Consider the following 12,925-nt stretch of genomic DNA (forward strand, 5'->3'; position numbering starts at 1 on the left):
ATATATATATATATATATATATATATATTATATTATATATATATTATATTATATATATATATTATATATTATATTATATATATTATATTATATTATATATATATATTATATTATATATATATTATATTATATTATATATATATTATATATATTATATTATATTATATATATATTATATTATATATATTATATTATATATATTATATATATTATATTATATTATATTATATATATATTATATATATTATATTATATTATATATATTATATTATATTATATATATATATATTATATATATATTATATATATATATATTATATTAAATATATATATTATAAGGGTTTTTTGCAATTATGTTTGTTGTTCTTTTGTTATTTATTTTTTTCTAAAATCCGATTGCTGCATCGGAAAGGCCAGTTAAAAATACATAATATACTTTGTTATTTTCTTTAATTTAATCCCTTTTTATAATTTATTAGACAAAATTTAACTTTTATTTTACCGTGCCAATAAATATGATCATCACTGTATATATTATATATATATAATATATATATTATATATATATTATATTATATTATATATATTATATTATATATATTATATTATATTATATATTATATTATATATATTATATTATATATTATATTATATTATATATATATTATATATATATTATATATATTATATTATATTATATATATATATTATATATATATTATATATATATTATATATATTATATTATATTATATTATATATTATATTATATTATATATATATATTATATATATTATATTATATTATATTATATATTATATTATATTATATATATATATTATATATATATTATATATATATTATATATATATATATAAAATTTTCTGTATTTGTCTTTTTTTAAATAAGTATAATTCTGAATAAGCACCTATATAATCTATGATATAAATCTCATCTGTTCGTTTAAATGTATGTATGTATGTATGTATGTTTGTATGCATGTATGTATGTTTGTATGTATGTATGTTTGTACGTATGTATGTTTGTATATATGTATGTCTTGCAAAAACTTTCAAGAGAGGCGACAGATTTTCACGAAATCAGTATCGTTTTGAAGCTCGTCCCTTTGGATGACAAATATAAAAATATTGGCCAAAAACATTAATTCCTTTACCCTCAACTGGGTACTTATCTACAAGGAGGGGGTCTCTTTTTTTGCCAATATTTTCGAAAATCATTGCCTCTTTTCGATTGTCTAGCCTTAATTTAAACCTACGTCACTTCCAATTTGGCAATGGGTGCAACAGCTAATAAGTCACGTTTTTTTTTTTCACTTTCTTTTCCTGCTTTGCGGTACAGGTTGAAGCTTGCCTGACTACTACCACTTTTTTTTTTTTTTGCCCAATACACACCTCCAAACACCTGGGCAATGCCGGGCATTCAGGCTAGTTTGGGTTTTTGTGTCATTTTTGCACATTTTTTTTCAAGAAGTAAGAAGGTTTTACATAACTGCTTGATCTAATTATTATTGCTTCCATAGTAATTAATTTTCATTTAACACAAGATGACACGATACATTTGTAAGGAATTTTTTTTTCTTATTCAAAGCATTTTCTTAGTCATACCCTATGAAAATTAACTTGGAGAATATTTTCAGTTTCCAACTAAACCAATTCAAATAAAAAAAAAAACAAAAACAAGCATTAATTTTCTTGGTCGATCCCTGTCAGATAAATGAATCAAAAGCATGACTAATAGTGTGGTTAGATTTACCTTTTGTCTTAGCCCCCGTGGTCGACACAGACTGCATGTGGAAGATTCCGGCAAAACAACGAATCGCTTCCATATCTTCGTCATCCAATTCGTCTTCATCACTGCCAAAAATTCCAGCTTCGGCTTTCGGCGTTTTCTTGGCAGTATTACCCACAGCTCCTGTGAAGGGACGGATGTTGTAGGTGTATTTTTCACGCAGGTCACCCAGTTGAGGAAATGGAAACGGTGAGATGGAGTAGATTGACTGAAATAAAAATTAAAATGTTTTAACATTTTTATTTACATCATCTGCAGTGTTATAATTATCTATATATTAATAGGATAGTGTGTGTGTTATTTTGTGTGTCATGCTTACATCCAAGTGACTGTCGTTTAATTGTTATGGACTTCCATTTATTGTAATAAATAATTTTACCAAGGATTCTTCATAAGTTTTGGTTTTGATAATAGCTGAAGGAACTGAAGTTATATATATATATATATATATATATATATATATATATATATATATATATATATATATAGCTATTATATATATAATATATAAATATTTTTTTTGTATAGTTTTAAAGGTTAAAAACTTCAAAGACTATATATATATATATATATATATATATATTAGCATGGATACTCAGCGTTGCCAGGGTCGACCTGAAGTTCGGTTTGGCCAAACCTGCTATACTAAGAATATTGACCAGTTTTTCATTATTATATGTCAACTCATTCGTTACCCCTACAAAAATTTCAAAAAGAAAAGAACGAATGAAAACACGAAAAAAAAAAGCAGAAGTATGTGACAAACTCACTCTACCAGATATTTCGGCAGAAGGGATATGAAGAGAAGTTATTTTCTGGATATTGAGCACCTTTTTATGACTATATTCCAATTTAAGTGAATATCTTTTATGCTCTCTCAGTCTAGAAAGATTTGTTATTGTTTTTTGAGATGAGTAATTTGTAATTTATTTTATTTTAATTGTTTGCAGACTATTATCCTCATCATTTATAGTTGTTTCACATTGTTTCGACCAACTATTCCTCTGGCCTTTGATTAAAATAAATTATACAAATTAGTCATCTCAAAAAAAGAATTCCATAATGTTCAGATATGCAGGTTTGGATGCATACCTATAACGTGAGAGAACTTGAATGCCTACTAGACAGTATCCTCGAGTATCTAAGGTTTTTCTGTACAGAGGTTTGCCAGGACAACTTGATATGAGAATACTTTTCCGTACAAGTAATTCCTGACTAAATATTCAGAATCGCATCGTACTCACAGCACAGATGTGGTAAACCCACGCTGGCTTTTATAACAAATAGTGCACCTTTTCTCCAAGTGATGTTATCTTAAGTATAGAACAAAACTAGATACTCCACCAGACCAGATGATTTTTTGTCCCGGAATTCAGTAAGACGAAGAGACCACAAGAAAGGTATACTAACACATTTAAAAGGTCAGTTAAAGAGAGGGAAATTGTGTTCACAATTTCTTTACTAACTCAGTGTTTAAGATGTAAAAGATAACTTTAATGAAACATTTGGATATCCTATGTATTCATATAGAGATCAAATGTTAACCTCAGTAAGAGGGAGGGGGGGCTTTGATTTTTAAGAATTTTGATGGAAATAAAATGAAACAACAAATCAAAAAAAAAAAAAAATGATGCAAAAAAGCAACAGTTAGAAATAATGACGTTCTATGCAAAAATGTAATCCCTTCGAATCGTTAATAACATTCACAATCATTGCTTCACTCCAAGTATGTGTTACAAATAAACTTCAGTCAGTTGATACAGATATTTGTGTGTGTGTGTGGGGCACTTTGGTGATCATTTTATCAGTAGGTGGCGTCATCTTGAATAGGTTTCATTTCACACTCACCGGATCTTAACTTCTTAAATTTGTTGATTACTTTGGCCAATCACCGCTTAGAAAATCTGACATTACTAGTTAATAAAATTTGGCAGCTAGTTCATATTTTTAATACAACTAATCACATTTACAGATTTTAGCTTGGGCTGTCGTGTCAAGTTGATCTTTTTCTAAATTCTATTTTATTCTTCCAAGACAATCTGTTTCGTATAGCAAAGATGAAATAAAAAATTTAACAGTGCACACTAATTAGAAAAGACAAAATTAAATTTAAAAAAACCCAAAAAACATCAATAGACAATTTTTTTAAAGCAGTCACATGTTTTGATGTACTATTTTCTATTGATGTAAACAGACAAACAAGTGCTGAGTAATTGGGCTATTGAATAATAGAATGGATTGGTGCATGAATACAATTTATTGGACTAGATTTGAAGCACGTCCACAAAAAATTTTCGCACTACACAAACAGGAGTCATACAAATAAAATGCTGTGTGGTTGGTTCTCCTAAGAAAGCGAAAAGAGGTTTAGTTTAGGTAGAATGTATGGATGTAGTAGTTCATTGAAATATGGAACACAATTTAGTTTGCAAACCTTGATCAGCTTTTCTGGACTAAAAGCATCTCCATTGACCATATCTTGGGTGAGTTCCCCCATCAAAGTGTAGAATTCATCAGCACTTCCAGCAGACATTATTCTTCTGCAAATAAAAATACAACATTATGGATCATTGCTCGGCTTTGTTAAATACTGTTGTGCTTCTCTTAAATAGACAAATAACAACCCATTTACAGTTTTTGAAAAATGTTACATTTTTATCCATTTCTTATTGAGGTCAATACTTTTCATAGCAGGTGAATTTAGAGAGCAGTTGTTACACATGCATCCTTTGTTCCTTCCCCTTTTTTGCTTATTTGTTCCCAAATCATCAGAGTACTTCTTTCCAATATCACTTTTATTTGTCATCAAACAGTAAAAGACAAAATGTCATAGACCAATCAACTTGAAGCATTTCCTTCCACACACAACTGCTACATAAACTAGACTTCATAGAGAATATGGTAATTTCCTTTTGTTGTTTAGTAGTAGTAGTGGTAGTTATTTATTATGGGATAATCTGATCTAGCCATTTCAGGAATAATGAACTTACCCAGAGACAATATAGGACAATGTAGCTACATCTAAGCATATAGATAGTGATTTGTAGCAGTTATGGTCTCAGAATCATGATGCATACTTTTGTAACACACTTTTGCTCAGACACTTTATTAACTATACCATATGTTTGTTCTGATTATTATAATGAATATAATCTCTACTTATATGTAAAAGACACTGTATTTGTGAGAGTTCTCTATGGACTCCGAAATGGCTGGGCCAATCTTTTTTTGAAATTTCACACTAATGTACTCAATATGTCTAGGAGTATTCTTAGTTAAGTTTTGTATTGGAATGCATCTGATAAGTATCGAAAATCAATGATTGAAAAAAATCTGATTAAAGAAGGAACAGTCTGATTTTGACCAAAGTTAACACCCTTATACAGCCTAACATCACATGTGCATTTAAGAAGTTTTATCATCACACAAACAGGAGGGCCAGGTGTACAGAATCATTCTTTGATAAGACAGAAGTGCGTTCAAAATGAACATTTCTGCTTAGAGCACAATTGAACCATTTTACTTGACTTGCATTTTAAACTTTAATTCAAGCCATTATATAATGATAATTCCATAAAATCAACAGTAAGTTCTTTACAGTGCAATGTAGACTACAATGTATTGTGGAGTAAGTCACTGCAGGAAGGCATATGAAATTTCCTCTTGGAGCATTGTGATTATGGTTCCCAACTAGAGTAGTTAATCAGTTGATTGAAAAATGGTCAATTTCACCAGTTTTGATGACAATAAAAGTATTGGAAGTGTGATACATTTGTTGATCATCATTCAATCCCGGGCGACATTGGGTCTCCCTGCTCATGAAGAATATTATGATAGGATTGAAAATGAATGAAATGAACAAAATTTGATTATGATGACAGTTTATGACATTAGATTTGAAGATGACCATGTTGTAGTCTGCAAGGAAAGTAAAGTTTTTCAGAGTCATTTAATTTAATGATGAAACAATATACGTTGTGGACAGTTGTATACAATTAATTGAACACAAGTCATTATTTTATAAATAACTATGAGCAAATTGTGGTTTCATACATTTACTCCGTGTTGCATTTAGAATTTTTTAACGCTAGTTTCCAACAACATCAGGTAGTGATTCGTAGCAGTTATGGTCTCAGAATCATGATGGGAAACGGTAAATAAAACATTGATTTAATATATTTGCAGTTATTTCCTTTGAATCATATCCAAGTTATCTCCCCTGAATGATACTGCTAACAAGCGATGGAATCTTTAAAATTGAACAAAAAAAAAAAAAAGCTCCACTATGCGTGTGAATTTGAAAATGAGACTTGTCTTCTTGTTTTGCCGTGAGCTTGAGTTGGGTGCATGCAGCTTTACATTTCTACATGGTTTGCACCGATGCAGTTTCATTAGATCTCGCTTCTACAGGGTGACCCACCAAAAAACGGGCCCCAACTCTAATTAGGCTCTGTTTCTTAGGGTTTTGTCCGAATGAAATGAAACTTTGGTCATAACTAGTTTATTATATTCAAAACATCACATGAGAGCACTAGTGTCTTTGGCCTTTTTTTCTTTGTTCTAGATGGCCTCCATTCAGCTTTTTTTTTGGGGGGGGGGTCACCCTGTAGTTGCAGTTTAGACAACTAGCCATTTTAGCATGGCCTTTTTTCTACCAATTAAAGAATAGTTTTCAAATGTTTGTATTCACTTTACACGCATTTTCTATAATTTATTTTCTTTGGCAATTTATGCTTATTTCAATTGTATTTAGAGACTTAATGTGAATTCTTTCATTGGTAACTGTTTGCGATTTTATGAATCAGGTTTTATGTTGTTCTTATCTGCCTTTAAAAATTTTTTTTTGTGAGAAAAACGTGTGTGTGTGTGTGTGTACTACAAATATATTTTAAGCCCCCCTCTTTGGGTAGAGCACTGTCGTAAATAATCTCACCCGCTATCTAATTGGCTGAAAAATGCGAGGTTTGCTGTTTATTTGTAAATAAGTGATCTGAGCACTATAAAAGTGGTGGACGAATGTTTGTTTAAAATAGACATTTGTTGAGGTTATTTGAGGGAACCGCTCCTGTGGGTTGATGGGTAGAACTGCAAAGTGTCAACGCAATGGTTCTAGGTTCAATCCTCAGCTTGGGAGAGGTGCTAGTCTAGCGGCACTGATGTATGTTGATGACTACAAATATACATACACACACTTTTTTTTTTTTTTTTTTTACATAGGCATCACCACTTATCAAGGCCGATAGGCCACTCAAGGATAAGGGTTAAAGAGTGTACAGTAGTCAAAAGGACAATATAGTAATCGATAGTAATGGAAGTTCGGTAAATTTGTTAACTTAAGTGGAACGGCTCATCAGAAACTTGTTCACGTTGGACTTAAAGACAACCATATTATAGACAGCTGGAAAGCAGGAAAACGGAAGACAATTCCACAGGCGTGCAGTTCTAAGAAAGAAGCTTTGATCATGGAATCTATGTTTAGGTTTAGACACAGATAAAGAGTGGGGGGAATTATTGATAGTGTTTTCAGCTAGTCGAGTGTTTCTTGTGAAAGTTTGGCGAGGGGGGACCATATATATATATATACACACACACACACATTTTTCTCACAGAAAATATACACACACACACATATATTTAAATAAAGTAATTGGCCATATCTTATGAAGCGCCATCCATGTGTATGAATATTTTATATTAGAAATTGGAAAAGCAAAACAATGTAATTGTAAAAAGAAAAAAAAAATCATTTGTTTAAATAATAATGTCTTTTCAAATTATCTTTGAGTTGAGTGGTTTTCAGAAGTGATGACACCTTAGTAAAAAAAAAAAAAAAAAGATGAGGCTCACAAGTACTACCACTTTAAGATAGAGTGGATCCAGGATTACTGGTAATTAATGGTAATTTCACCATTCCAGAATTCTTGGTGTGAAATAAAGGTGAACACCTTAGCCAAGGGAATCTGTGACAGTGTAATGTCTTGCTCATAAATTCTATTATTAAACTCATAGACAAGACTTTAACAGGTACTGCCATTACGGATTAAAATGGAGCTGGGATTAATGGAAACTAAAGGATGACTCTACACTACGCAAAGCTCCCAAGTTAGAATCTCACCACTGAATGCTCTTTAAGGTCATATCCAGGATCACCATATACTCATAAAGGTAGGTATAGACCGTTTCATACCCTCCAAAAAATTCCGGGAAAAACCTAACAGCCAGCCGTGGTTCTCTCAAAGTGCATTTGTCTGTGTGTGGTGCAACCTGTCTGCACTACATCTGTGAACTCAGTCAGGTTGGACCAGATCAAAATTGTTCATCAACAAAGCGGTTATCCTGGTATGAAGCGGACACTACTTTGTGAAGCGAATTAACCCTGGAGTTTCCAAGGCTGCTGTGAGAACCATTGTCAAAGAATGTGTAGAGTGTCAGTTGATCAATCTGTAACCCATGCACTAGTCAAAGGGGGGGGGGACTGTAAATATTGAACAAACATGGCATAGGATAGCAATGGATATCATTCATTATAATAGGGTCCAATTTTTGACACTGATTGACTGCGGCCCCACTTGGTTTGCTGTCTGGCGACACATTGCTCGGCAGGATGCAAAATGTATAATCAATCAACTAAAGACTCTTTTCTATGAACGAAGCCATTAGAGATTCTAACGAATAATGACACTGTTTTTCAGAGCAGCTTGTTTAAAGCCTTTATGGACGAATGGAGAATCAGACTTTTATTTCATTGTGCATATGTTCCTTTCGGTAACGGCATCATCGAGCAATGTCATAAAAATGTCAAAAGGATTGCAGCCAGGAAACGGTGCACCATACTGGAGGCAGTATATTGGTACAACGTTACACCAAAGGATGACTTGTCCTCTGCTACAGCACTTGCCAATATGGTCCATCGGTACTGCATACAGATTTAAAGACTAAAATTTTTAGACAAAAAAACTATTTTGAAGTCAAAAAAAAATTATATTGCACCGTTTTTAATGAAATTCAATCCTTTTAAAAAGAAAACATATTGCGTCTCATTTGTTTTTTCTTCAAAGTCATTCTTTGCTTTCTCGCAACCATACATAGTATATAATATAATTAAACACTTGGCTGGTTGGCAGTAAAGAGTAGGAAAAGCTTAAGTAATTGATAGGTTGAAAAAAAAAAAAAAAAAGGTAGAATAGGCTTGGAAATTGGTAAGGTAAAAAAGGCAAACACTGAAATCAATAAATAAAATAAAGGTGAACACTTTAGCGAAAAGAATCCATGACAATGTAGTGTCCTACTCATAAATTCTATTATTAAACCCAAAGATGAAACTTTAACAGGTACTACTACCACTACAAATTAAAATGGAGCTGGGATTAATGGAAACTATGGGATGACTACACTCCCCAAAGTTCCTAAGTTAGAATTTCACTATTGAATGTTCTTTAAGGTCATATCCAGGATCACTATATAATAATAAAAAGGGCACTTGTCTGTGTCTGAGTGAAACTTAAAAATTAAAATTTTTAGAAAAAAAAAAAAAATATATATATATATATATATATATTATGACGACAATAAAATTCAATCCTTATATAAAAACAAAAAACAAAAACAATTTGCATCTTCTGTTTTTTTCCACCAACTATTTTTTAGTCATTCTTTGCTTTCTCACAATCACACACGGTATATAATAAAAATGATCTGTTGATTTATATTCAGATTGAATTTATTTTAAAAAAAAATCTATTCATACTACATTTCTAATTCCAATACAATTACCAATTCCGTACTAAATTCCTAATTCCAATAGTTACCAATTCTGATTCTTTATAAATCTCTAAAGATTTAACTATAAAAATAGCCCCCCCCCCGGGAATGAATGAAGTATTATGGTGATTGAAGATTCTAGATAGAAAAATTATAGACATGTATACGGTACAGTGACAAGGAGGACCATAGCCCCCCCCCCCCCGCCTCAACACTTTGGAATGGCCTAGTGCCTGATTTATTTTTGCATTTTTTTCATAAATAAATAAATTTTCATGGTATACAATATAACACCCCATTTTAAGAATTCAGAAAAAAACAAACAAAAAAAACAAATATTGTAAGCAATGGCAATATAGATCTGAAACATTTTTGAATATGATGATGCGGCTGTTGATAGTGATGAACATGTTTTGGAAGTAATTAAGATGATGATGCTGATGATAATGAATGTGTTTTTGAAGTAATGGAGATGATGATGAATGTGTTTTTGAAGTCATGGAGATGATGATGAACATGTTTGCAAAGTAGCGTTTAACTAATCATTGTTAATGTAAAAGGTGTTTGCAGAAACTCGTCATACTTACTTGGCCAGCTTACCCCAGATGACCAGTGCTGCCCGCAGCAAGATCTCCGAACCTTCTAACAGAATTGAATCCCACATTCTTAAAACCGTTTTCTTTGGAAGACATGTTGCAAATAAAGTAAGGAACCACTGCATTGTGAACACGTTAGTCAGAGGGGGCTCATAAATAGCTCCTGAAACAGAAAAAAAAAGATAATCGTTATAATTTTTACAAATAGAAAAGATTCTAACGTTTGTTTTACAAGTCATCCTCTTCAAGACGAGAGATGTTTCAGATTAATAAAAATTAGTGTTGGGATAATTAATCAGAATTGGGAAAATAAGAACTTTTAAGAGTAACGGAATCGGAAAAATGAGTGTATTTTCCGTTGCCAAAAATGATTACTTTATCTTTTTTTTTTTTGGTTTAAGAAAAATCTTCCATTGCTGGTAGTAAAAAAAAAAAAATTTATTGATTTAAACTTCCAGGAAAACTGGAATCTGTATATCGTCCCCCTCACACAATCGTGTTTTTACGTTTGAGAAAATATATGCTCATTTAAGATGTGTTTTTATGGTAATCGGGACAAAATAATATTTTTATATTTAAATATTTAGAGATTTATAAAGAATCGGAATTGGTAACCGTATTGGAATTAGGAATTTAGTACGGAATCGGTAATTGTATTGGAATTAAGAATTTAGTATGGAATCAGGGAAAAATATTGAAATCGTCCCATCACTGGTAAAAATATCACTTTTTTTTTTTATTTACTTTTTAATTTTAAAGTCTTTTTGCTGTTGTACTTACACCTGCTATATATTATAAAACTGTGTGATAGAAACTACCCTTTACGTACAAAACCTTGAGGCAGATTCCACGACATTAGATGAACACTGCTTGATAGACACAAGTGAAAGAGATAAAAATTCGTCCAGAAAGGTTAATTTGAAAGTCAATTTTGGAAAGCAGTCCAAGCATGTTTTACAAATATTTTAATGGAACATGCTCTGATGAACTCATAGCACTTGTCCTCCCCACCTGTTGACGTAAATACTCCTAATTCATCCGACAAGCAGCAAAATTCCATCCCTGAAAAGCATTCTATCTGAATTGTTTTTTTTTTCTCTTGAACTGTTAGACTTTGGAATTCCCTTCAGGTTTCCTACTTCTATGACATACAGAACTTTAGCAGTGAGATGTTTGTTCTACATTACATTTAAACTACCTACTTAGTGTCCCTGTAAATATTCTCTCAAATAATAGTCCCTTATGTCCAAGTGGTACAGTGCCTTGTTTGAAGTGAATAAGAGTAAAAAAAACAAAACAAAAAAAACATGCCAGCATATAAAACTGACCATTTTTATGTTTTAAAAAAGTCATGTTTGAAATGCTTATTCTTATCTTTCTTTGTACTTTTGTTGTTGTACTGACATTACTAATCAAAAAAAGAAAAAACTTGTTCAAATTAAATATTAAGAAACAAGAAAAAAAATCGGAAATATTTCTTTGATCAGAACATTTTGTACACTATCTTAGATACTGATATGTACCGTGAAAGGTACATAGTTGTTGGAAGTAGTCAAGTGATCTTCGCTATAGTAATCAAGTAATACAATCAAATAAATCGCCTTAATGAACTGTTGTTAATAGTTGTAGATGGTAATATGCTTAAGCTTTAGGCTTTTGATGTCTCTCCCAGGCTGCTATAATAGCTTACATCAGCCAATCATATTCTTGTGAGGAGGAACCCAGATACATTTATATTCTTACTGCAGATATTAAGATTTTTTATGCAACTTTTGTTTATAATGCTATACCGGTCAATGAAATGGGGTAAAAATATCACTGTGTGAGTGTGTGTATCTATATAATTATAAAACTCAGATCAGCTTGCTTGCTTGGGCATTTAAATCATCCGTTCAGTTTCTGACTTCCAGTTTCAAAAAATTTGTCTGCTTACCTACCTATTTCATGGCCGCCATGTCCTAAGTCTGATATTAAAAGTCACTGCTGCTATTCAAAGCATACACAAAGTCAACAATATTTTTTGTTTTAACTTATTTTAATGTGTTTTCCTTAGAAATAAATGTAATTTAACCTTGTTGAGTTAAAAAAAAAAAAAAAAAAAAATCAATCCGAAAACTAATTTAAATATAAATATACAACTATAATCATATTTATAACCATATTTACTGCTTTTAGTTGCGCTCTTGTGGATTCTGATGATTTTTTTTTACATGCCTTACTTAAAAAATATTTTGTATTCGGGGGGTGGGGGGTTAGAAACTTAGTTTTAGTAGTGCTTTTAGTAGAGCTTCCTTAATTTTAATTAATGCTTGCAGTAGAGCTCTGGGGGCTTCCCAAGTTTTCTTTTTTCCCTCATCACTTAAAAAAAAAGAAAAAAAAAAATGTTTTCTCAATTTTCATCTTACACTTTAAGGGTCAACAGGTAGACTAATATATACATAAGTCTTGAAAGACTTAACCGTTAAAACTAAAAAAAAAAATTCTTTTTTTAGTTGTTTGTTGGAAAATTATTTTGCCAGTAAGTTAATTCATTTCCTGCAATTGCTGCATCAACTTGCTTTCACGAATTCACAATAGTCCTAATGTTATTTCAGGCATCACTGTTTTGAGAATTTAAAAACAAAACAGTATATATATATATATATATATATACATATATATCTTCTATTATATAAAAAGGACTGTACATGTGTGTGTTTGTTCCCTACAAACTTGAAAACGACTGTGCTGATTTTTATTAAATTTTACATATATGGCTGG

General features: G+C 31.0%; 1 protein-coding gene across 6 annotated transcripts in view; it reads right to left on the reverse strand.

The window, feature by feature from the left end:
* Positions 1 to 12,925, reverse strand: part of LOC145243367 (TBC1 domain family member 30-like) — a 230,676-nt gene that overhangs the window by 21,620 nt on the left and 196,131 nt on the right. For all 6 annotated transcript variants that reach the window (XM_080106187.1, XM_080106185.1, XM_080106188.1 and 3 more), the window contains 3 exons: positions 10,157 to 10,328; positions 4,243 to 4,348; positions 1,773 to 2,016 (listed from right to left, as the gene is read on the reverse strand). In XM_080106187.1, the coding sequence (XP_079962313.1) occupies positions 1,773 to 2,016; positions 4,243 to 4,348; positions 10,157 to 10,328 (522 nt within the window). The remainder of the gene's footprint in view (positions 1 to 1,772; positions 2,017 to 4,242; positions 4,349 to 10,156; positions 10,329 to 12,925) is intronic.

The sequence above is a fragment of the Euprymna scolopes genome, chromosome 22, assembly GCF_053919585.1.
Source record: "Euprymna scolopes isolate OS-2025 chromosome 22, ASM5391958v1, whole genome shotgun sequence".
In the NCBI taxonomy this organism is placed as follows: Eukaryota; Metazoa; Mollusca; class Cephalopoda; order Sepiida; family Sepiolidae; genus Euprymna; species Euprymna scolopes.